The following is a 26,969-nucleotide window of genomic DNA, read 5'->3' on the forward strand; positions in this document are numbered from 1 at the left end:
GTGAAAATAAAAAAAAGCAACTGAATCTTTTGCAAATCCAAACACGGGAAGGTGCAAAAACTCAACGCTCCCAGAGCGAAGTGATTAGGATGAAAACTAAGCATCCGTAATCTGTAACTACAAATCCCAGCATGCCTTGGCCACAGTGCAGGGAGCTTTAAAGTGATCTGTCTAAGTGCAATATGGGTAAAAAGACAGAAGAGAGAAGTCAGGGGAACAAAGGAAACCAGACAGACTAGAATTAGGGAGTGAAGGGAGAAAAAAACAGTAGCGCTGTAGCCTTACCACCAACAGGGTTAGCAGACTGAGATCCTGAGACATTAAGCCCATTGGTTGAGAGAAGGGGGAGAGGGCAGAGGTAAGGAGGAAGGCGAAGGAAAAGCGGGTTAAATCAGATGAGTTATGGGTTAATGCAGAAGCGTCATGGGAGCGAGAAAGCAGAGTCAGATGGGAGCGCATCCTTGTGTTTCAAAGCAACAGTGAAGGTGACGCTTCGGCATGTTAGTCAAATCAAATTGCTAAAGAGAAAACAAGAGCACAGATGAACTGAACCAGCTGCAGATGGTTGACTGGGAAAAGCAGTGCATGTTTGGTCTACCTGTCACAATGAGGAAATAAAAATCTTTAAAAGAAAAGTAATAAACACAGCCTTTCTCTCTCACACACATGGGGAACATCTTTAATAGCCATAAAATGAATCCTGGAATTCAGGGTTTAAAAGTCTGATGAGAAAACCTGAAAGTGGCTCTCCGTCTAAATGTTCAGTGTTCGACTGGTTAACTCAGCTACGCCACACATATCTCTGCGTGATTTGTCCCTTAAGAAGCATTCACGCTGCTTGAACTATTCCATATAATTTATTGTATTGGGATTTTATGTGATTCACCAGAGGTCTGCAACCTTTAAGATCCAAAGAGACAGGTTTTCCCCTCAGTCTTCCTGTATAAAGCAGCTGCAAAATCTACCTGACCCTTCCCAAAATAAAACTCAAGTTTAAACTTACTTGCTAATTAGGGCTAAACAATATTCTGAAAACTTAATTCCATTTAGTGTTGTATTAACAACATTACGTGGGATAAGTAAACAAATACTTAACTAAACAGAGTCAATATCTCTCTACTTTATGTTGTGCAAACATAAAACCCAAATAGATCCAGCTCCTAGGAAATAAAATCATTTTATTGTTTCCATCTAATCGATATGGTTTTCTTGAAAGGTTTAAATGAGATTTAAAATTAGTCAAAAACGAGTCATTTTTGAAAATAATTTAAAAGATGAATAATTTTTAAAAAGCACACTAGATTCAGCCAAAATGTAATAATCTGAACATGAAAAATATTCTTATTGTCATTTTCCTGTTGCAATTCTTAGCAGATGTTACTTGAAAGCGTTTTCATTACCTTTAAAAATCAAAATATTGGTCAGTTCAAGAACTGACTTTAAAATTTTTTCACTTTTAATTGTGAAACAAAAGCAATTGTGGCCCACATGTACTTTTGACTTGTCAAAAAGTTTGGATACCACTGGTCCATCACTCCTAAATATATTGACGTTTGTGGTTGAAAGTGGATAAAATATGAAAAAAAGAGATATGAATACTTCTGTTGACATTAGCCAAAGCCTTGCTAAGGCTGCGTAAAGCAACATATTCACCAAACCAACCTCAGTGATGAGACACGGCATGCAGGGGGAAATACAAACAATACTCTTTTTAATGAAACACCTTGATCAGAATGAGAGCAGCAGCAGGTGAGCCACCAATCCCACTGTGGGACACAAAGACAAGCACACTCCGACAAACAGATAGGATACCTGGCGTGCAATCGGATTCGTCGGAACCTGAAGGCACAAAAACATTAACATGGAGCTTATTGTTACCGTGACGGCAACAAATTGTGAAACTCCACAATCAAATCCTGAGAAAACAAGAATCCTGGCAAACACCTTACGCACGCACACCCACATGTCTGCGACGCCGAAGGTCAAAGGGAAAAGTATCTTTTGCCCAGAGAGGATGGGGTGGAAAAGTTACTTACGTTGCGACTGGGAGACCATCTTGGTGCGGCTGCGCCCTCGAGAGTCCACCTGGCTCGACACAGTGCTGGCAGTCGACAAGGGCTGCTTGGTACGAACTCGGCCTGCGTGTGAAGGAGGACGACAAACATTGACTTCCTGCCTAAAGCACACCGTCTGCAGCAGAACAAAGCCCAAAAGCAAAGGAGCGCCAGCAGCTGATGGGAAAGCATCTAACACTGAAAGTTGCTCTGTAAACATTCACAATCAGCCAGCTCCAGATGCAAACAGCAGGGATGGTTCAGCGGCAAATAAGAAAATAATCTAAAGCCACCAAATATCGCAAAGTAATTGGGGGATTTAATCAAGCAGGAAGCCTTCGCGCTGTACAATAATCAGTGAATTATTATGATTATAGTACTGATTATTTTCTTTGTTAAAGCAGAAATTTAGTTGATTATTATTATTATTATTGAATTAATCTCACACTACTCTGTTAGTTTGCAATACTAAATGATAGAAGAGAAGAACTACAACATTAGCTTGAGCATTTGTATTTTTTTTATAATTATTTCAATCATTCTTCAACTATGGAAAACGCAGAAAAGAAAAAACAACTATATAATATTTCTGCAAATTACTGTTGGGATCTATAACTGGGTTTTCTAGCCTAGAACATTCCCAAACACCAACACAAACCTAACAGGAATCTTACCATTGTCTGATCTGGTCCCTACAGACAGACAAAAAGGGAGCAGGTTGTAAATACGTGGTTCCACCTTCTATAGTGTATCTCTATCATCACATGACCCAAAACACATCCTGTATGCCCTGACATAAAAATATCTGACTGAAGCAGATATGCAAAATGGTTAGATTGCTAGTTTAAGATTAAAATCATATAACCTCCATGTATACAAGATGGACAGCAGGGGGCGCTGTGGTCATAATAGTTTAAATAAGCTGGGATGAAGTGATTAAAGGAGAAAGCAAAGGGATGAAGCAGAGTGAGATGATCTTACCATCCGTTTTATCAGAGGCATCATCTTAAGTAGCAAAAAGAGCCGAAAAGCAGGAAAAGAAATAATAGCAGAAAAATATATAGACACAAACAAAAGAAATAAGGAACAAGAATTGGAAGAAAATTAGGATTTTAAACAAATGGTGTGGAAAGACAAGGAGCCAAAAATGACAAACACAGGAGGCAGAGAAGAGAAAGGCAGATAGAGGAAAAAGAAAGAAGAAAGGAGCACAAAGTGCATTAGTAAACATACCATTTGCTCAAAGAATCGTGCAGATGTTGGTTACAACAACAAGCTTCTCTTACGTGACAGAGCGACACAGAAAGTGCCGCATGAAGAAGAAAAAATTACGTTTTCCAAAAGTTTTCCTGCTTTAAAAAATAAAGCTGTGCATTTCTATTTGACTCACTGAAGTTAACATTTTCAAAGAAAACCTTAAACTCTAATTACAGAAGGCCAATCCCTGTCATCTTTGGATCTTGAGAGACTGAAAAGTATGTCCATTCCTCTTTTCTTAAAGCAGCTCAACCTCTGTCAGATTGGGTGGATGACGACAGAGAAGTGCAACTTTCAATTTTTCTAACATATTTTGACATGGATTTAGGTATTGACCTTGACTGGGCCATTCTAGCAGTATCATACTACGCTATTCCACTGTAGCTGTGGTTGTATTGAAGTATTTGTATTGTAGGGATGATGTGTTCAAGATAATGTACAATGTCAGTCTTTCGCCACACCGTTATTTTGCCTCACCCAACTGGAAAACTCTTGCGCAGGTTTGCTGCGTCCCCTACATGTCTTGTGGTAAACATGGCCTCCATTTCCAATGATAACTCTTCTTGCCACTTCTCCATTGAGTGAATGATTAACAGTTTATAGATTCTTTCACCTGAACTGTGGATCTCTGCAGCCATTGGTTGTACTAGATTAAAGGATGAATCCATATGCATGCCACACTTCTCAAACGCTTTAATTTCCCTTCCATTCCACAGCTGTGTGCTAGTTTGTGTCAGTCCATCACATAAAATCCCAATTAAAAAAAACCAAAAAACCCAGCAGATTGTTGTTGTAACGCAACAAAGTATGAACAAATTCAAAGAGCATGACTATTTCTGCAAAAATACTGCAGGTGTACAAATTGAAACAAAGTACGGAACATGCAGAACATCAACAGATCGACAGGTGGACGGGCAGGTGGGCAGGAGAGAAGAGGAGCAGAAGCGGTTCAAGCACCGAAGAGTGCGAGTCTGTGGCTTCATCCCTGAGAACTGATTTTATCTGAGCATCAACTTATCCCTGCACTGATCTGAAACGACTCCTTAGATGTCCGGCCATCTCGTTTCCTGATGACTGACGGCCTGCTTTGTTTGATCTGTCGTCTAACTTGCCTGTCAGGGCTCTTACCCAGAGAGGAGTAGGAGTTGGGGGGCAGGCGGTTCGCTCCCCTGGTTTGTCCGACGTGCCGGTATTTAGCAACTGCTGCTGCGTTCACATCCACATCGCTGCGGGAACGCTGCAGGGAGACTGAGGAAGCCCCGCCCCTTGAACCAGCAGGGACTGATGGGACAGCAGGAGCAGGGCAGGTGTGACGATGGGAAAGAAGGATGGAAGGTGACGGGACATACAGGAAAAAAAAAACAAAAAAAAAACAACAACAACATCACAAACACATGCTGGCACTGTACTACACAACACAGAAAACATCCATACACATACACCAACATGTATATGTGTAACAATACAAAAATCACATGAGGTGGTGACTGTTCAGATGATGTAAATGGGAATGATGGGAAAAGATTTTGAAGGAAACATCTGCCTCTCTCCGTGTGTGTGATCTGAACTTCAGATTACGTGTTGAAGGAGGGTGCGGTGTGTGTGTGTTATCGGCCGCTCTGTGTGGGTGCGCTTGACTCACCTCGCCCCGGAGCGGCCGACCACTTGGTAGTCAGAGGACGGCTGATAAAAGAGGGAGAAAACTGGGTCATGACACAAACGCTCAGATAACCAACGTAACAACCTGTCAGAGTTCGCATCGCCTCCGAGCAGACGGCGTGAAATCAACTTTTGTTCCCCATCATTCTAAATGAAACTTTAAAATATCCTGAACAATATCTGGAGAACCTTCTGAGCATCTAGATTTAGTATATCATCAAAAAGTTACTTTAAGTGGTTTGTAAATGTAAAAAAATAGCCCTACATACGTATTTAATTTACACATTTCTCTTCATTATTATCCCAAACTACACCTATTTAGAGCACATTAGTACAAACTAGAATATTTTATACAATCAATGAAAAAAGTTTTTAAGCAGAGAAATGCTGTGTTCTGGTCTAAACAAGAAAAGAAATAAAACTACAAAAGATTACTTTTTTTGTGCCAAATTTAAACATTTTAACGGAAAGTTGAGTGGAAGGATAAAATTCTGGTAAAACATGGATAATCGCAGCCTCTGTGAGATTGTGAAGGAAAAGCAGAATCAACAGTTTGGGGGAGATTCACAAGGTCTAAGCTGCCGCTGGAGTCAATGCCTTAAGAGTCACAACACATGACTGTGTCAGTCTTTGTGTTAAGCAACTTCTGCACCAGTGACAACGTCAGACATTTCTTGTCTGAGCCCAGCATAGAAGGACTGGACAAGCTATATCCAGATGCTGACAACATTTTCCAGCAGGCCTCCGAACCTGACCACACTCCTAAAAGTACTAACAATACTAACAACACCTGTAATGATCATCCCTGTTACTGACTGGCCAGCAAGTTCACCTGACCTTAATCCTATAGATTCTTTATGGGATATTGTCAGAAGGAGGATAGGATCCAACACTGCAGATGTTCTGAAGGCTGACATCAAATCAACCAAGGCTCACAGTTTCCATGATACACCGCACTGAGGCAGTAATTCATGCAAAAGGAGCCCCAACCAAGCATTAAGTGCACTTGCTGTACAGCACATGAACAAACATCTGAGTAAACTGACATTTCTGTGCTAAAAGTCATTTGACTGGATGACCGTGATCGTTTTATTTTACTGAAAAACTGAATGTGTGGGTTTAATTAGTAAGTATGTCGCAACTATCATAATAAACATGATTATATACAGCTCTGGAAAAAATTAAGAGACCACTTAAAATGATCAGTTACTCTGATTTTACTCTTTATAGAGGTAAATGTTTGAGTAAAACAAACATTGTTCTTTATTCTATGAACTACTGACATGTCTCCGAAGTTCTTAGCAAAAATGTAACATTTATTTGCAGAAAATGAGAAAACGATGCAGCGCTTTCAGACCTCAAATAATGCAAAGAAAACAAGTTCATATTCATTTAGAAACAACAATACTAATGTTTTAACTCAGAAATCATTTGGTGGAATAACTATGAGGTTTCCAGTGGGCTCTTCATTTTTTCCAGAGCTGAATATATAAAACATTTCGTTCTCTAATTGAATTAGTGAGGTAAATTACCTTAAGTCTAAAGTTAAATACTACTGTTGGACAGGAGATGCTCTATGTGGTTTTACAACCACAGGTAGATGATGACAATAATATGTTCTTTTTTTAAAAAATATTTATGTAATGGCATGCCCATTTAAATTCATTCACATATTCACGGGACAGAAAATCTCCCGAGCAGGGAGCGGATTAACAGGGAGGCTTTCCATAATGTTGGCTGAAAGATCAGAAATCGGATAAATCCCTTTCCTCCAAAATTACTTTAGTGCAAATGCTCGACTGCGGAGATTCAGCAAACTAAGAGCTCTAAAGTAAGAAACAGACGAGCAGCTCTCAACAGTCATTACTTAAGGCTCTCTTGGGAAGAAGATGAGGAGCGGTCGCTCTGGGGAAGAGAGGCCACGCTGCCGGAGCTCTTCAGACAGGACTGCAGCGTCTTCTGGTACGACGACTCCAAGGAGTTGTAAAGAGCGTCGGCTTCACCTGGGAAGTGGTTCCTCAGGCCCCAGTAGGTCCTTTAAGAGACAAAAGTCGGGTGAGGAGGCAGAAAAACACCAAACAACAGAAGAGAGTAAAGAAAAACAGATGGGAAGAGAGAGATAAACAATAGAGAGGCAGAGTGATTGTAATGGCATTTTCTGGAAAGCCTCTGCATCCAGGTGGCTTACTTCCGGGCCTCCACTCTGGCCTCCGAGTCGGCATCTCGAATTCCCTTTTTGATGCTTTCCACCAAAACTGCAATGTGTCTGGGGCAAAAGAAATGAAAAGCCATAAAAAAACAACAGAAGGAGCGTTAAGTGAGAAACAACATGTCTGCATTTGAAAAAACGTAAATGTAAATCTAGTAGTCCTCTTCCTGCATTTCAGACTAAACCGTTCTGATCTAGACCCCCAAACTGGAAATTGTAGGAACACTGCAGACATAGTTTGCGAGAAAGAATTTGGTATGTTTTTGCATGGTAACAAAAGAAGTCATCAAGTTAAATGGTTTTTACGGAAACAAAAAAATCGAATCGTTTCAAACAACTGAATAATTTTTGGGCTTTTTTAAGTTAAATAAGTTCAACGCACTTAAAAAAGGTGTGATGAACCTTTTTTAAGTGTCTTGGTCAATAGAGGGATATCCATTTACTAATTTTGTTACTTAACAGATCTTATTTAGGTTAGTCAGAGAAAAGGGACTGGAAAAATAAATATACACAAAACCATTTTCAGATTTTATTTGCTGAGCAGTTCATCACTGAATTTGTAAATCTGTGCAACTTTTACAGGAAACCACATCACACTGCATCTAGCGAGTCATAGAAAAGTCTCAGCAATAGCTCAATGGTTTTGTCACATTACAGCCATGATGACAGACTTATAGTTGGCACAATTTACAGTTAGTATTCCCATTTTTGTTGTTTCATAAGGTACAGGACATAAAAGCGCTGGGGAGACATTTCTAGTTGTAAATTTTTAATCACATCATCTGCCAAAATGGTTGCAGAAGAGAACTAAAAGCTCAGTTTGTCCTGATTTTTAAGACATAAACAGTGAACCGTTTTAATGTCCTCACTTTTCTAGAGAGTGGGTCTGCCATTCCTGTAGAAGATGATCCAGGAAATCATAACACCGCCTGGAAATTAGACATTTATTTTACTGTCCAATCACAAAAAAAACATCATCATCATTATAACCCTACAGTTGTAGCTCAATTGTGAGGTCATCAGCCCCACGCAAAGCTTTTGTCTTAGCGTACTTTCAGCATCAATGCAACTCATTTGTTTGCTTTACCTTCTTACAGCCACAGACTTGGACGTGCAGTTGCTGGTTATCAGAGGGATGAGGCGTGGAACGTGGGTGTGCTGCAGAAACAAAGGATATGAAACGAAAGATCTGACCTAAATACCAGATACTCTTACGACCAAGCAGGGGAATACTCACCCGTATAATGATGCGGATGGCGGAGACACCAGATGTGGCCATGACTTTGGCGCAGTTAGGAATGAGGTTAAACAGAACGGGGACGATGGCTTCGGCTCCATGGTCAAACTTATTGCCCAGGACTGACGAGAGATGGCTAAATAAGAAATAGATAGACAAAGGTTAGACATAGTTTAACATAAAATACTTTTAACCCTTTAACATTGAGCCCGAACAGCAGGGTTCAGCACAGCTTCCAGCTAATTTCACACATTGGATGTGCAAAAACAGTTACAGCTGATATACCAGCTGATCTGCAGAACCCAATTTTACTTGGTTTATTTTTAATTTAAGTTTTTTTGTTATATTTTTATCCTTACATCAAAGCAATTTCCTACTCTGTGAACGTGTTTAGTCGCAATAAAGTGATTCTGATTCTTTTCTGTTTTTTCTCCATTTGATCTGGACATTTGTAACAATAACCAATTAGTGCTCACACACATTTTTCACTTTTTATACATTTCCAGAATAAATTTCTACAGATTTGTCAGTTGTTTTAGTACATTTTCAATTTGAAATGGTAACAATTTTGTCTAAATTCACAGCAAAAATTTGTACAGAGGTCAGTTTTTAAGCATGGAGAATGGAAAGTCAGAAAGCAAAGGAAAACAAAAGGTTAAGGATGGACTAATAAAAGATGGATGGATGGACTGTAGAGGATGAAACATTGACTAAAGCGTGAGAAAGAGAAATATGTGACCAACACTCACGCCACAGTGATGCATGCCTCTCGGACCACTTGTGAGCGTAGATCTTTAGCAGACAGCTTGAAGGCTCCGTCTAGTAAGCGTAGGTGCTGGTAAAAACAGTCGTAGCTGGCTGCGCCCGCAACCAGCAGGGACCGGATTTTCTTCAGCTGCAAAAACAACCAAAATGTGTTTAAGAACAAGAACAGGATGTAACGTTAAGTAGCATAATTCAAAGACAACAGAAGGGGAATCAACACACAGCGTTGCATCTCTGGTCCCAGTCGTGTTTGTCGTCAGAGCAGATCTCACGGATCTTATTAAGGTTGTCCTCAAGGTCCCGTGTGGAGTAGATCTGGAAGCGAAAGCAGAGGGATGAATATTATTCATAAGGGCCTTATCATCACTAATAATAAGCTGCTAAAATGGATAAACGTTTAGAAACGTCCATGTTTTAGGTTCTGGGCGTATTGTACCTGAACAGTAGGGACATCTGTGAAGGCTCTGATGAAATCTTCTTCATCAACTGCTCCAGCACTTTCCTTAGACACTGGAAAAAAAATGGATGGGAGACAGTCAGTCCATCTAAAATAAAATAAATAAATAAATAAAATAAAAGTCAAATGGAGAGTGAATAAAGCCGTGATAATAAATCTCTAGAGGTCTGCTGAAACCCATAAATCAGAAGTAGCTGACTGTGCTTTAATGGGCTACCAGCGGTAATGAGTATGCCAATCAGGATGCTCCAGGGCCTGAGTGGCTTGTTGGCCACACATCCTACAACTCCTAACTGGAGAAATGAAGACGGAGACAAGAAAGGAAACAAGAGTTCAAAAAATTTCAAGATGATCCAATTATGAAAACGGTGAGACCAGCTGGAAACAGGATGTTCACAGGGAAGGAGGCAAATCAACCATGACGGGACAGTAGAGGATACAAACAGGGAGCAAACATTACGCTACATGACTAAGAATAACACGATACAAATCTTCCTATTTCTGCCTGGTAATATACAAATACCAGCGGTTATTTTCACTCTGATCTGTCCAACTATTGTGACATTTGGGCAAGCTAGAGTGTGTGGGTGTACCTTCATTTGCATACAGACAGAGTAAAGAGAATCACATTCAAGGCAATGTCCTGACAGAGCACCAATTCAAATTTGAAAACCATCATTTTCATGTTTTTATCTACGTGAAAAAATATAATATGCCTTTTCTTTTTATATTTTAGTTAATTTTAATTGCCTAGATTAACACAGGTTGGTCTTTAAATACAGGGTTTATGACCCTTTTTCTATTACATTTTTCCTTACACTTAACTTTCCAACAACATGTTAGGTTACAACACCTTTGTTAGTAAACGTTGTGTTAATTGTCTGAGAGTGAATATCGAGTCAGCATGATTGCAGAAGTCATTATGAGACTTAAGTATTGAAATTACTTTTAATTGGTCTCGTGTAACAATCCAGTTTGAAGTTCCAATTAGCTGGAAGCCATAATCATCATATTGAAGAGAAAAACAGGAAATTATATCACTTTGTACGCAAACTCTGGAGAAGGAAGTGTTTCCCTTTTTTTTTAATTAATTTGATGGAATAAACTTACTTTTGCTAATAAAAAAATTATTTTGAAAATAAAAGCTATCTATTAATTATCTGTAACAGTCAATTTTAAGAACTGAAGCCAGAAAGGCTCAACCTTAAACACAATAAGGACGTTACAATACATTTACTCATTGGAGAAACACATAATCATCCTGACGTAGAAACGAGCACAGTGGTAAACTCAGATTAAATAAATATAAATAAAATCATCATCGAGCTTTTGCTCATTTTGCGTTTGGTATGTGAGAGTAGACGTATATAAAATACCTAGCTTGCTGCTGGTGGCGCTGGGCCTGCGAGAAGCAGAAGACTCTGCAGGTTTCTTGGGAACTTTGGGAATCTTGAAAGCAGCCTGAGCTGAAGAGGAGCGCCCGTCCACGCTGTCGTCATCGTCGAAACTACGATCTGTAAAGGGAAGGCGGAAAGAAGCGTCACGACACATGCCAAAATCCTCCAAAGGAAGAGAAGAGGAACATAAATGCAATAAGATGAAACGGAAGAGAAAAACTCCATTTGGGTTTTCAGGATGCAGTCAAAATCTTTCTTAAGCTTCCAAATTACAGAAGGGAAACCTTATAAATGCCAAGTCATTTTCCTGAGTAAGGGAAGAGACGCAAGGCATTTTTTAAATAGCTGCATTTAACCTGTATTACATACAGTTTAACCTTTAATTTATTTTTAGTTTGCCCTATTGTTACAATATGGATCTTGTCTGAAATAAAGGTAAATTAAACTATACTGAGGAGAACACCGCTGTTCTGCAAGATTCCAGCTGAAAATAGTGCAACAACTTCTCATCAAAAATGAGTCACTGGCTGTAGCTTTTGGACAGTTCATTCAGGAATGACTGAATCGATACTAATTATAACCACTCCACTTGCTGGGAAGAAGAGAAGAAGAGAAAAAAAAAACATTCGCTCGAGGTATCCAACTATTCAACCAGTGAGTGACAGACCTCCTCTGGGGGAAAATCCTTTTTTGTGAATGCTAGCAGAAATAAAGCAAGGCAGGGATCTTGGACTGAAACCTGAGACCTGTCTGCAACAACGATGTGCAGAATAACATGTGGACGCACATAAACACATACACACAAACGTCCACCCAGGCGATCAAACTGTTGGCCCGGGAATGCAGTCGAGCTCCGGTTGCTTTGACAACCAGCCATGGAGAAATGCGCTAAAGCCACCACCCTGCACGTTGACACATACGTCGGCTCATCTACAAACGACCAGAGATTTTCTCTATCAAAGAGACGCGAGCTTGAATGTAAACAGGAGACCGACTGTCCAATCAAACCGAGGCTCTATTGTGTGTTTCAAAGCAAAAGTAGAGACAGGTACAAACACTCGGTCTGCCGTGGGTTAGCATCCACACACACACGGCCAAGTCCATCCCTGCACTCACAGTCACAGATCCGCTGGCAGATAAGTCGTCTCATGCTTCTAGGAGGGCGTGGTGTGCTGGGGTCTCCTCTCTTCTCCAAGCCGTACCCCCAAATCAGACACACACACACACTCTCCTCACACACACTTCATGGTGAAGGCTAATGCTGTGCGTCCAAAATCAAGATTAAAAAAAAGAAAAAGAAAAAAAAAAGTCCCTCTCCACCCAGACAAGTGCCGGCATTTTCCTTCATTTCTCTCTCCTCTCCATCCCTCCCTCTCCCTTTTCCTCAGCCTCTCTCCTCCTTCCCTCGGCAGCCTGGCGGCCAATCAGATGAGAGGTGACATCATGGTGCTCCAGCCAGTGCGGAGGCAGGCCTCTCGGTTTGTGGTGGGAGGGAGGGAGAGAGAGAGAGAGAAAAAGGGAGACACACACAAAATCAGACAACCCAGGAATATTAACGGGGCTGCTTGGTGTGTTCATGCCAGACCGCCTAACCTGAACTCATTACCCCTGACAACGCAGCCTCTCACTGCCGCCCCCACCCTCTGCTGCGTGTCCACTTATTAACAACACAGTCATTGTTTGAGCAAAAATGTTAGAGAGAAAGAAAAAAAAAACCACACTTTTATATCTAGACTCTCATAAAAAGAACAAAAGGTGAGCAAACAATCATCAAAAGAGGTGATGATTAGGATGGTAGGACCACGCCCATCATAGACCTCAATCGTCTTGCCGTCTCACCATCCTGACTTGATTTAGCACTCTTTTTTTTTTTTATTCAGTTAGCCATAAAACTAAAAACATAATACAACATCTGTGAAGTTTTATTTGACTACTTTAAACCTCACATACGCACGGGGAGACTATTTTTTTTAGAGTATTAAACCACTATAGTTACTTCTGAGAAGAAAGAAGAACTATACTAAAATTATGCAAGTAAAGAATTCAACTGGTCTCTAACAAATTGTAGCTGCAATTAAAGATTTGTCTGCTTGTTTCAAGTTAGCAAATAAAACTGTCAATTTTCTGTCACTTTAACTCGTATGACAAATATTCTTTTTCTTTTTAAGTTCATTTTTAAACAGTAAAATGTAGAGTTTTCCCACAAAACTCTAGGGTCATAATTGGCAATATGCAATAACCTTTTGACCATTGATTATGAATCACTGGTTATCACAGGGTTAGCATCCTTTGCTTTTGTCTAGTCAGACCCCAGGGGTGTACATGTGTCAGGGTGAAGGGCGGAACAAAGACAACAGAGAAGAGACCAAACGAACACACGTCATTAATCTAATTGTTGATTCACAAACTTTATGATAGTTCACCAAACCAAAATTTTATTCTGGATCCCGAGATTCAGTAATAATGATGAGAGACTGACAATAAAGCAGGTCCGCACACACCAACACACACCCACAAACAGGGATAACAGCTCCCCATGCACTAGACATTGTTGCCATGGAAACTCCAGGCCGAGATTCCCTCCTCTCTCCGTTTCAGGAGAGCAGTCAAAGACAGGAATAAGGGAGGGGGAAAAAAAAGATTGTTTAAAATGCTTTGATTTGACAATATTCCCAAATTCATTTCAGCACGCTTGTGCACAAAGTCAGCAAACTCCAGCTCTTCTAAAACTGCAAATTCAATAAAACAACCAAAAATAAGCTGATGGATGACAGAAAAAAAGAAAGAGGAGAAGAGGACTTCGATCTTTCATCAGGATATCTGTTACAAGCTGACTGAAAGAAATGGGAAATCTATGCGAAAAGAGGAAAAGCTGATGAAAGACGCATTTAAAGATCTGCACAAGCAAATCTTTTATTAATGTTCTGACCACAAGGGGGCAGCACAGATGCTGTTCTCAAGGCGAATCGTGTCGGTTTAAAGGCCCTGCAATTATTGCCTGGGTAATAATGTGTTGATGTAAAGAGGAGGAGCTATATTTATGCCATGTAATCAAAGGTTAACTCAAAATCTTTAGTAATTCAACTCGGGTTCAAGCGAGCTACGGTTTCCTTTTTTAGGTAGAACATTGGTGCGTATTATAATGATAAAGAATATCCACTTCAAATATTAAATAAACATGTCGTATACAAAGATGTCCCCCACACCAGGTCAAATCTTGCACAACCATTAAGAAAAAAGAAAACAACAAGCCTGGATCCATCTTACCAGCCGAGGAACTACAAATTACATCAGCTGTAGCGTTTTAAAAAGTATAACCAGACATCTTCAGGGGGAAAAACACTCACTACACTGACCGTCTGCGCCAGTGCTGGTCTGATGTAAGCTGCAGGGATACAAGCATCTTACAAACTCCAGTTCAAGACCATGCGACAGTGAGCAGCTTCAAAAGACGGGAGAGAAAATAACCCTCATGGGGGAACAACAATAGTATGGAAAAATATTTTTGTTCTGTAGAGATTTACAGTCAAGTGCTTAATTACAAAACACAGCAGCAGTTTTGCAATTGCTGCTGTGTAAATAAATAAAATGTATTTTATTAAAATAAATCTGCTTAGGCAATTTCTGCTCATCTGCGGCAAATATTTATTCATTATTCAAAATATCAAAAGAGATAGAAATAAAGGCAAAATATTTACATTTGATACGTTAACAAAACAATATATGAATCTTTAAAATGGCACTTTTGTTCTACTAATGACACCAGGAGTTTTGGTGAAACTGCGAGTATCTAATACGAAGGCGCACTGAGAAACGAGAAATCCAGTTGGAAAATACAATTCAGTCCTCTTTTTGAACACTGAACGCACTACAGAAAAAAATAAAATAAATCACACTAGCAACACCTTCCATTGCGGTGTGGAAATCATTCCTGCAGGATAAAAACTCGGCTGTTTACGTTATTAATGAGGTGCTTAAAATACAGTCAGAAACAGAACAAAAGTCATAAGAAGCTTGCAAAAAGAAAACGGTTTTCTACTGAGGAATATCAGCCGTTTCTAGAGCAAGGAGTTCAAAGTAGGTAGTGGCAGGAAGCTAAACATTTCACAGAGAAGTTACTCTGTTTTATTCCTCTGGAGAGTCAAACTGCTTCATCGGATCTTACACTTGAGGAATTACTGCAAGTGTGGAAATCTCTGTTAATGTAAGGATTTACTAAACCTGCAGGAAACACAGGCTGGCGTTTACAGCCAGCAATGCCAAGTGTGGAAATCGTCATCACACTTATGAATACTAGAGACGTAAAACCAATTATTTTGGATTTGTTTTGAAACAAAACTGTTTAACTGCAGAGCTGTGGGCCGTTGACTGCTGTCTCTCTCTCACACACACACCATGTAACATCACCTCTGCTTCTATTATAATGACAAAATGCTGCCAAAGGATTATTTACTGTTGTAATAAATGAATTGATGATTTAACCCCGCATTAAAAAGTTGGACATCTCTCTGCTGTTTATTTGGAATCGAGCTTATGATCGTATTTGAGAAAGCTGTCACAATTGCACTTTATGCAGAAAGTAAAACCATTGTTTAATTGATGCAGGATTCAATAAAAGTGGTATAAAACTTGCAAGAAATTGGCTAATTTGTGCATCGCTAACCAAACTATATGGAAGAGATGTAATATGGGACAAAAAAAGAGCAAGACAGACATGAGTCTTTAAATAAAAGACAGACAGACTACTCTATTTCTAGAACAGCTTAGAGAAAAAGATCTCATCAAAAGCAGACAAATACACACACACACACTCCCAGCTCCAAGTCGGGCAAAAAAAAAAAAAAAAAAAAAGGCCCATAATATTCAGAGGAAAGCTTTGCTATGGCAACCAATCTAGCCTGGAAACAGGGTCACAGCTCTCTTTGCAGAGCTGGCGATGCACTGAAGCAGAATGGGCATGTCTGGAAGAGAGGGTGAGTGAGATTAGTGTGCATGTCAAACCCTGTCAAAACTTAAGTACTACACAAGACATGAAGGCTCTTACTGCTGGTCAGGATGCAGCGCAATAAATACCTTTCATATCTCTCTCTCTGAGACGGGAACAAATAACGTGACGTAATGGCTGGCCATACAACCAGCCGCTATGTCATGGTTCACGTTCTCACATCAGAACTATGTTTAGTTAACATAGCTGGAAAAAAATTATGATAAAATTAGATTGTTTCATTTGTTTTGACAGTCGTACCTTAAGGTACCAGTATTTATTTTCACTTTCAATTTTGGAAGAACTTAAGCTGTGATAAAATGGAATAACTGATCTGTCAGGTTTCACTCATGCGTCTGGCTAAACGTCCCGAGTCTTTCTGTAATATTTCTTATGTTATTTTTAAATTTATAAAATAATTTTTTTTAAAAACTGGACACAACCATGCAAACGTCTGTGTCTACAAACCGATCCAGTTCAGCATAACAGAGACAACCGAGGACACCCCAGTTTTCCTCCACATGGGCAGATGTTGTCCATCTGTGCCAAAGCACACGAGGGAAAGTACATAAGGTTTAAGCTGATTTCAATTTAAAACCATATGCTGACAGCATTTAGTCTGGGTGCCAAAATCCACAACCAGATGAGATTAAAAAACAGATCCAGTTACCAACTCATCATCCTCAACTATCACAATGTTACAGATACAATACTCCCGTCATCTGTCTATTCACTTCTGTCCCTTTGGTGTCTAGTTTCTCCTCATTTGTTTCCCCCTCTGCCTCCTTCGCTCTTTTGTTTGCAGAGTATTGCTCTCTGTTCCTGTCATGATGAATCAGGGCGAGGCAGTGATAGGCGCGGCGTTGTGATTCGGCCTCTGGCACAGATCTCGGTCAGCTTCCTCTCCCCGTTCTCAAAGCAAATGCCAGGAGTTGGCCTAAAAGCAATGTGGGGCAAGGACGAGAGGGAACGCGTCCGTGTGCCTGGATTTTAACAGAGTGCAAGTTTGTCCTGAAGTGAGAGGTTGAGAGGTGCGTAAAAAAAATAAATAAACAGACATCAGATATCACTCATAATGTTGTTTAAATCAAAGTTTTGGATGTATTTTTACTGTAATAAGCAGATTAAACTTCACTGGTGACATCTGTGAGGAGGCAACCAGAAACTGACAATGCAAGGAGGTTGAAGAGTTTAATAAAGTCAAGTTTAGTTTTCATTAGACTGTAGCAGATGTGTCAAAGTTTGAAATGCTACTACAGCAGCCTGACTCAAGACATTTCTATACTAGAAGCCAAGTTTAAAGGTGACCTGCTGCAGAATTGAATGGGCCAAGCTAGACAAAATTCTCATTTTTATAGTAATTAAATCTAGCCAAGCAACAGTAAACATGAAGCCAATAAGACACAGATCAGCAGCCTCTCATTCAGTTCAGAAAAGACCTGGTCAAAACACGTCCTAGTAGGTAACTTGGAATAATCTGTTTTAAGAATATGTGAGTAGTTATGTAATGGACAATGTTTGATTACTGCATATTGATGAATCTGGAAAAACAATGCTTTTAAAATGACTCATCTCTTTAAAATATATCTCACTGCAACTAAAAGCAACTTAAACAGTCTCACTTTGGCGTTCAATTCTTAAGGGAAGAGCTTACACTTTATAATAATTTAAATATTAAGTTGTCCATTAAAACTAGATTCGCTACATCTCTAATCATAACTTAAAATTTTTAAAAAATAAAACTTTTCTGCTTTAAAAATAAATTTGTTTTACCTTGTTGTAATTAATTTATGTTGAAATTAACTCTCACATTACCACCCTGCTGCGTAGGACCGAATATCTTTTAAGAGATAAAACAAAAACACCAACATTTTTCTACTTTTTGGCATGACAAAAAGTTGAACACATGGAAAACAAGACAACATTCTGTTTTAGCTTCCAAATTTGTTTTGTAAAATTGAGATAACTTGACATTTTTCCAACTGTGATGAAATATTGAAAAGCACAAATACAAACCTCAACTAACTACCTAGTTCACAAAGACACAAAAAAAAACTATATGCACCAGAAAGCATCAAGTTTCCACTCATTCCTTCAAATAATTTTCAAGAAAAAATCTTTAGCTTAGCTGAAAAAATGGTAAAAATAAATAAATACAAAAAACCTCACCAGATTTACTGCCTGGAACTGTGCTTGTTCTCCATATTCTATCTGATGACAGCTACACTTAAGTTCTGAGTTGACTACAAAAATGTTGAAAACAAGAGAAATAACTCAATCAATCTTCCACCATCTCCACATAAACCAGGGATTACAAAGAGTCACATGTTTAACCTAAAATGCACCTTGTGAGCTGTTATTTCTTACAATTTCCCAATGCACCTTATTGCACTTTTTCACCAGTTCAAGAGTTTATCAGCATTTCCACTTCCACTCTAAAGAAACAGATTTATACAGCTACTCGGAGAGGGGACAAAAGTTATTTCAGATAAAATATTTATGAATATGGAGTATCCTATTAAAATGGCAGCACATTTGCCACACTGATCAGTGGATAGTTTTGCTTTCCTGGCTCGCTCCACTGTGACTGACTTCTTATAAAGACATCAGGTAAAATAAACAATGTAGGAGAAAGAAATCATTTTCCTATAATTTAGGTGAAGCTCTATGTTTGATCAATCCAGCAGACATTATTTGAATCTTTCATTCTGCAGTTTTAGGATCAGTGAAAAACAGAGACACACTAAAAGAATCGATTTGTCATCAGTTGGTCGGAAACTAAAAATTATGTATCTTTCTAATCGGAGAACAAGTCATACAGTTGAATCTAAAATTATTCATTCTCCTTGCAAATTTAACTTGCGTTACTGTCATTGAACCAAGAACAGGCATCTAACAAAAGACAATATAGATGTAATATAATCATTTAAAAAAAGGTTTGGATTTATTTACATCTTATTATGCCGTGTTAAACATTTTTTTAATTCTGTTCTCAATTATCACTGAAAAAATATTTATTGGCATTCAAATCTCTTTTACAATAGCTGACCAGCTTTTTGAATCTTCCCACTGACATTTTAACAATTTATCTTTGGTGAAGAGCTTAAAGTTTTTGAGGTTAGAAGGCCTCTTGGCCATCACCCTCATCTTTAACTCCCTCCACAGATTCTCTGTCAGAATAAAGCCAATAAAAAACGATCAAACTACTTTAAATCAGAAACATATTAGTAAAATTAATACTACTTTAAACCCAAATCTGCCAGATGCATCAACAGTTTGATGGCTAGAAGGTTACGCTAAAAACACTAGGTAACGTATATAATAGTTACTGGCAATTTTTAGTATCAGTGAGAAATTTAAAAGTGAAGGGAGATAAAAACTTCTAGAAAGAAAATTATTTTCTTCTTTAGAGGTATATCAGCTCTCCATGTCAGCAGATAGAAGGAAGCCGATTGTTTTACAAAAATGTGTCCCATTCTATCATTTTTTAACAGGGTTTCCCCCAGTATATTATAAGCCTGGCGGGTCACCAGGCTTTACTTGTGCCCCCACCAGGCTAAGCATTGAATATTTAAGTTTTTTTATTTTTAATGTTTGCATTTTTGAAGACTATATAGTTGGTGTTCAGATATTAATCTTCCAATTTTTTTTAACACATAATTATCAAGTGATATTTTCAAATTTCCCTGTCAACTTTAAACATTTCACTCTAAAACATGACGGGCCGCTGAATGAATGACTGCCCTAACGTCCGACCACCGGGCTTAGCAAGTTTTCTGGGAGAAACCTTGTTCAGAGTACAATTCTGTCACTCATGAAAATACAACAGTACCAAATGTTATTAGTGTTTTGCTAATCTCATGGTTGAGGTAAGGAAAATACACAGGACTGTAGTAAGTAATACTAAGTGCTATAATGAGGCACTAAAGATGGCTTAAAAACTCTACTCTGCAGTTACAGCTTTTATCTAAAAGATTAAACACCGACTGCGGAGCTGTGCAACAGTGACTGCTCTCCCACACACACAGTGTGACATCCTCATCCAAAGCAGCAAATCAGAGCTTTATTTCCATAAATACCAAGTTGGACACCATTGCTTATTTTAAATAGAGCATGAAGATTTATAGTGATGCAGATAAAAGCAAGTTTGTAACTGTTGGGTTGTCAAACAATCTCAGAAAAATTATAATTTAGAGCCATTAAAGAGAAATTGAAAGAGTCGAAAAGTGGGGTTGGCAGGTAAGAGCTTTACAACATTTGTGATCAAAATCTAACAGGTTCGTCTCCAGCAGAAATCTAAGTGATGCAGAAGTTTCTGTTGCTGTAAACTAAATTTCCAACACAAAGACAATTCTACTGAGACAGATGTATAACAAACAGATTTTTTTTATTCTAGCCTTCCAAACACCATCAGTTTTATCACCTCACAATAAAAGACCTACATTACAATAAAGTTCAAGTCCAGATCAAATGAATCACTCAATAATTAAGTAATAAAGTTAAGTATGTGTCAGCATAATTGACATTTCTCTGAAGTCAAACACTGCTTTAGAGCAAAAACCAACCCAGCAGCAAAAGCAAACCTCAGTTCGGGTCTGGCTCTGTCAGAAAACCCTCACACAAACACACTAAACCATTAATCCTGTTATGTCCTCTTACAAGAGCTCATAGCAACAAACAGACGCAACCGCGAGAGCATCTGCTGATTTAGACACGCACAAGACTCCCTCCATCCAACACAGGCACACACAACGTGCTTCTGTATTTCTTATTTTATAAGCTCACCTACTACTTGACAAGAGTGAAACTATCTTCAAAATTAATCACATGACTTGGCTGCTCTTCAATATAACAATGGCAGAAGGAATGAGAAAAGGTACTGACCGTGACTTGGGCTCAGAGCCATGTTGCCAGAATTCAAGGCGTCATCAAAACGAGCAAATATCGTCTGTAGCCTGGAAAAAAAGGAGACGAAAAGAAGGTTAAAAACAAAACGCAGCCGCATGCCAAACAGATCGCCGAAGAGCATCGGTGAGTAAAATATGTGAAATGACCAGCCAGACGGTCATCATTGGCCTAGAAACAAACAAAGGTGCCATGGATCAGAAGTGAGAGCATCATCAGCTGGCAACATGTGGAGCTCCCGCTCATCCATCTTTCAATATGTGGGTGTGTCTCACTCCGGGCGCCACAACTCTAGCATGATCAGAGTCCCCAAAAAAACCATGCTGCTCAGATCCAGACACACAATCAGAACCGGACTGTTGTCAAGAGAAACCTCGCCCCTGTTTTACAAGGTACAGATAAAATATACGAACTAACAAAAATAGAACTGACTTGCAATGAGAAAACAAGGAAAATGAGGCATGTTCACTTACATCCATTATTGTGTCATTTCCACAAATTTAAATATGAATTCATTAAAGGTGTTGCTCAGCCCTCTACCTGTCTTTATGCCGCTTGGCGTCTAGTTGCAGATCGACGGCCACCAGATTGCAAAGCAGCTCCCGATGACAATAATTAGCCGTGCATCTGGCTCCTTGGCCGTGCAGCGTTTTCAAGCGGCTCTCTTCCTTTCAGAAGCATCTCGCTCGTCTGTTTGGTTAAATATATCCTTGCGTTTTGTCTTCAGCAGTCATTTGTCTTCGAATCTCTCCTGGAGGACTGATTAATAGGTTGCTGTGCGACGTTGCGTTACCCCCCCCATGCTAGTGACACGCTCAGGTCCTTAGCTCCCCTCGGCTCTTTGTATCCAACATGGTGCAGTGGCTCCGAGAGGGAGGGAGGCAAGGAGACGAAAAGAGGGAGTGGGGAGGGTGAAAGAGAAAGGGAGGGAGAGCCAAACAGCAAGAGACCGGAGCATGCCAGAGACATGCGACAAAGCTCCACCTACAGCTGCGTGGACACACCGCGTCCTGGCGATACACACCGAGAAATATCTTAAGATCCGACTCTCAGATACTTTAAAAATCTGTCTTTGTGACAGAGAGAGAAAGAGTCATGTGGGTCAGTCTGTGTGACGGGCAGCAAAGAGATTCAGTTACCCTTTATATAACCTCCCTTCCAAACTCAGCTACACTCATTATCATCTGAGGGGGAGGGGCTACATGGCCGACAGGAGAAAGAACAACGCTGCTCCTCCCCCCATACAACATCTCTCTACTTTTCCTTCGTTGCACATTTCTTCTCCAAGGGGAAAATGTGTACATTAAGGCTGAACACTGAACTCCACCTGTATTCAGCCTAATTATAGGCTAATGGTAATCCCATCCTGTTGAGAGTCGAGTTACGACTGTGCAAAGTTCAGTTCCAGTTCTACAAGAAAATCAAGGATTTATGAACTATTACTTCATTGACTCCTAATCGTATCTCCATTTAACAAGTTTGGGTCATGTCTGACTTGTTCTCTGCATTAAACAGTTTGACCTCAACCAGATTTCAACAGCTGTTTTCACTCAGATACAGCAAACCCTTCGCAGGATATTTACGTTGCCACAAAGATAATCATTGCTGATCCATCTTTGATCCGGCAGCTGAGACGGTCAACAAACCCAAACAAAGTCAAAATAATATAAGAGTGGTATGTTGAAAGGAATCAGGTTAAACACAATTAGTGTTGCCGGCCAGCTGACTTGCTGATTAAAGACATCCAATTATGTGGCACTAGGTCTTTCTGCAGACTTTCAGCAAGTCCAATTTATTCATAAAGCACATATAAAAATTTCTCCAAAGTGTTGCACAAAATTAAGATAAATAAGCATAAAACAGACATCTTTGATATTTCAAAAGCTGTGGAGAAAAGATGTGCTTTTAGAAAGAGACCTAAAAACACAAAGAGTGAAGATACCCGTCTTACATTTAAAAGCAACTTTATCCAAAGTTTGAGAGCCGCAAGTGAAAAATCCTGATCTCCTTTAAGTTTATGTCTAGTTGTCAACTAAAAGCAGCTAGCTGGGTGATCCAAGCACCCACGCAGGGTCGTAAGGCATACATACATAAAGAGAACAGCAGTGTCAAAGTTAAGGCAATGATCTACATTCTCTACAGTATTCACATCCAGAGAACCCTTTTGCTAACGTTAGTCATGCTGACCTCTAATATATGATGCAACAGATGATTTAAAAGCACCAACTTTGCAATCATTTTGTTTTATTTTAGAATATTAGTCAACCGGTATCCAATGTTAGTTAGTTACTAACATAAAAATGAGAGTCACATAGTCACTCGTTAATTTATTATGTAGAAAGAATAGACAATTTTGTAAGATTCATAGTAATTCTCCAGTCATTCTTTCAACATTTTATTGAAAATGTTCTACTGCTTAACTCCAGTGAGTTATTTTCTGTGGACAGACTTGCCAAAGTTGTTTTAAAGCTGACATTAAATAAGACAAAAATTTTACTTTAGAGAGTACGAAACGTGACGACTGAATTATAATTGTTTTTACAGATCAAAAGTAAACAAACTAAGATTGGAAGACGATACAGTATAGTATGCTAGCTCTGCAGAGATGAAATGTGATCCAGTCACAGAGACCCTGACTGCAGTCATGCATTCCAGCCAGCAGCCATACACTAACACCCCACCGCCCCCACACACACACACACACACTCATCGTCAGACACACAGAATTGTGTCAGATTTATTCCTGGCACCTACAGAAAAAATGCAAATATGCTCAAACTTCCCTAAATCAATTTAAAGATGTAAAACCTTTATCCTGGCAGTAGATTACCAATGTTATTAATCAGTACTATTGAATTAATGTGCTTATTGTTAAAGCATGGCCTTCCTCTGTATTTTAATAATCACAAAAAATGTAAATATGTATAAGAAAATAGAATCCTTTAAGTGAATAAATCATTGCAAATGTCTGATTTCTACATAATACCAAACACAAACAAACGCAGCAGCGCCGATAAACCCTACATACACAGACCGTGTGTTTACACAGGAGACAGACTGGCTTAATATGCACAACACATGACACATGGTCGCAGCCAGCATTCACAGACACACGACTCATGCTGAGGAGTCAGCATACAGGGCTGACTGCTGCTCAGATCTCACACATGGGAGCGGGGAGAAAGACGGGATCGACGCTGCTCATGTTAAAGTTTCAAAAACAAAAAACAAAAACCTTTTTTCAGATGATTGAATGCTGTAATTTTCACCCAATTCTGTTTCTCTCTCCCCAAGCCCTTTGTGCCCCGGCTGTCCCCTCCCGCCCGCCCCCCTCAGTCAAACGGCATTGTGCTCTGAATGAAAGTGCTTCTGTGTGCGATGCAGAACAGAGTGGTACATGGTGTGGCCTGGGACAGACTGAGTGCCAAAGCCCTGGGACCCACAGACCCATCGCCGAAACACACACACGCCCACCCACGCACACAAACCAGAAAACCTCCCATCAGTGAGTTCAGGACAAGAGACGAGAGCGAAAAAAAAAAAACTAAAAAAAAACTCACCGAGCAGCTTGAAGTCCTCTCTTTCCCAGGTCTGCTCTAACTTTTTCTCCGACGTGACGATAAACATCCACTAGTGCTGTTATAGAAGCCTCTCGGACCTACAGAAAGCAGACATCACCACGTTAATAACACACACACACACACACACACACAAGCTGGGAGTTCACCTAGTATCTAAAGTAATTAGTCGTGCAGTTTGTAACACTTTAGTCACTTTCTTACCTAATAAATATTACACAAAATGCTGTAAACACTCATTAAAATCCAATCCCTACTGTACCTCCACTAGGAGACATCCGATTTGCTAATTCAACTGAAAAGTGTTGTGATTGGGTAGCTGGATTTTTGCTGAAGGAATTTGCTGTAAGTGAGACAGAGACAGCTTGTCAAGGCCGTTGATTGGTCGAGGTGAAATGTGGGTAGCTAATGATTGGGCACAATACAGAAGAAGCAGAGCTCAGCTTTCCAATTTCCCCTCTGCACATTTACTCTCAAACCCTCACTCTGGGCTGTTGTGGGTGTTTAACAACTAGATGTTGGTGCAATGAAGCTCAGTGGGAGGTGAGGGCGCACAGCTAAGCTCATCCTCTCAGTAATGCAGAATGATGCAACAAAAAGCAATGCACTTTCAAGAAAATAAAGTGCTAGAAACATTAAATGTAACAAACGATGCTAAATTCTCTGTTTAGTTAACAACATTAGCATTCTTGTGAATCCTCTGATGTCTGCTATTGTTAATAAAGAGAAGGATGGACACAGAAAGTAGAGTTTTCACCACTAGACTTCTGAGTAACTGATGCACAATATACTATTATTACAATATCAGGGTGCACATTAACAATATCACAATGGACTGTATGAAAAGTGATATTTGTGTGGTTTTATTTGCAATCTTAATGAATCACACACTCTGTATGCTATTAAGTGTTCAGCCGACTGGATGATGCTTCACTTTATAACCCCATTTCTTAATCTTGTACAGTCCTACACTTTAGTATTTACTTACTAGAAATGAATAAAAATAAAACTGTGCTTCAGACTTATCAAACATATTTCTGGAATAATGGCGTTCAGCCAATGACCTGGCCTTCAACAACGACTATAGTCACTCCTACGGTCCTTTGGGAAATCTAATTGCTAACTGCTGAAGCATTTCCACTTAACATGCGTCATGTTAAGTTTGCAGCTTGGGGTCACCCTCATCTAAAATTTCAGCAGTCTGAGTATTTCACATATATTTCACATGTAACCTCAACTATAGCAGCTCTCAGCAGAACAGATTGCTGGTCATTTTATCACTATGCTTTGGCACTAATATTAAAATAGCTAACTGTCCACTAAGGATTCTTTTAGTTTCTGGAGCTCTGACTGATTTCAGATTACAGCTGGCAAACTCTCTTCTTTCTGAGTCATATCAATGATTCTTGCCACATAAATCTGTTTATGGCTGCCAACAATCCTTTAGCTGTGCGATCGGTATCAGCTTCGAACGGTATCTGCTGCCAAAACAACAAGCTCAGCACTGTGAGCACTTACACTAGTCGACTAACAAAGAAAACGATTTTCATTTGATGTCATTTTTTAAAGCATTTTTTTTGCTGTTCAACACTCATTTTAGATACATTATGCAGCCATTTTCTTATTATCATTCTACGTGAACCGATGCAAACATACTAAAATTTGTTTTCTTTGTTTATTACAATTTAGCTGATACACAACGAGAGCGAGAGAGAGACAGAGAGAGAAAAAATCTTGTAAGGTATTTCTTTCACAAACGTCTGGCACTGCACATTAATTTAGACATTGGATTTTAGTAAGCTTGAATTGTTGAGTGGCAACTTATATGGACTGAATAAAGGTAAAAAAAAATACAAATAAAACAAATCTAAATCTTTATCTGACTGAACCTGGAATAGAATCCAAAAAAATTAATCTATTTTTACTTTAAAGTCAAATTGAATTCAACAAATTTCAAAGGACACATGACTGTTTAACAACTCATCTCAGTGATTTAGGTACCAGTATTTACACACTAGTCTGTTCCGGTCTCAACATGTTTTTGCCTGCATAAATAAAGGAAACAAAAGCCAGAGCATAATTCAAACTAAATGATGCTGCTCGTCTTACCTGTGGGTTCTGATCTCCAGTCAGAGAGCAGAGATGTGGAACTAATTTGCTGAGGCTGAGAGGCTGGGCTCCATACCTGAGAGAGGCGGACAAAAGAAGAAGACAAAGTAAATACAGGGATATTATCAGCTTTACAATAAATACCCCTTAGTACGCTTTTAAAAATTTAAGTGGAAAACTAAAAAAAAAAACAAATAAAATCCTCTGTTAATGATCATTCCACTCAGTTTCAAAGCAGAAATGCATAACATCTTCTGCATTATCATCAGGCGGCAGCTTAAAACATCAACACAGAAATGCCACCAACTAGTATTAGTAAAAAGATGCTAAAATTAGCAGAAAAATTCAGATTAGTTGG

The 26,969-nt window shown here is 39.3% G+C and overlaps 1 protein-coding gene across 23 annotated transcripts in view; it reads right to left on the minus strand.

The window, feature by feature from the left end:
- clasp2 (cytoplasmic linker associated protein 2) overlaps positions 1–26,969 on the minus strand; it is a 59,888-nt gene that overhangs the window by 21,554 nt on the left and 11,365 nt on the right. For 10 of the 23 annotated variants that reach the window (XM_023344754.1, XM_023344753.1, XM_023344750.1 and 7 more), the window contains exons 5-23: positions 26,612–26,687; positions 24,485–24,582; positions 20,904–20,974; positions 11,015–11,152; positions 9,618–9,691; positions 9,404–9,496; positions 9,166–9,311; positions 8,417–8,552; positions 8,267–8,337; positions 8,049–8,108; positions 7,159–7,236; positions 6,838–7,005; positions 4,954–4,994; positions 4,440–4,592; positions 3,036–3,059; positions 2,729–2,746; positions 2,037–2,138; positions 1,813–1,839; positions 286–312 (exon numbers count right to left, since the gene is read on the minus strand). In XM_023344754.1, coding sequence (XP_023200522.1) covers positions 286–312; positions 1,813–1,839; positions 2,037–2,138; positions 2,729–2,746; positions 3,036–3,059; positions 4,440–4,592; positions 4,954–4,994; positions 6,838–7,005; positions 7,159–7,236; positions 8,049–8,108; positions 8,267–8,337; positions 8,417–8,552; positions 9,166–9,311; positions 9,404–9,496; positions 9,618–9,691; positions 11,015–11,152; positions 20,904–20,974; positions 24,485–24,582; positions 26,612–26,687 — 1,601 coding nt within the window. Of the gene's footprint in view, positions 1–285; positions 313–1,812; positions 1,840–2,036; positions 2,139–2,728; positions 2,747–3,035; positions 3,060–4,439; positions 4,593–4,953; positions 4,995–6,837; positions 7,006–7,158; positions 7,237–8,048; positions 8,109–8,266; positions 8,338–8,416; positions 8,553–9,165; positions 9,312–9,403; positions 9,497–9,617; positions 9,692–11,014; positions 11,153–12,151; positions 12,343–20,903; positions 20,975–21,464; positions 21,971–24,484; positions 24,583–26,611; positions 26,688–26,969 lie in introns of those variants that run through there. The other 13 variants (XM_023344759.1, XM_023344758.1, XM_023344760.1 and 10 more) reach the window with 9 other exon arrangements.

Source organism: Xiphophorus maculatus, chromosome 13, assembly GCF_002775205.1.
Source record: "Xiphophorus maculatus strain JP 163 A chromosome 13, X_maculatus-5.0-male, whole genome shotgun sequence".
In the NCBI taxonomy this organism is placed as follows: Eukaryota; Metazoa; Chordata; class Actinopteri; order Cyprinodontiformes; family Poeciliidae; genus Xiphophorus; species Xiphophorus maculatus.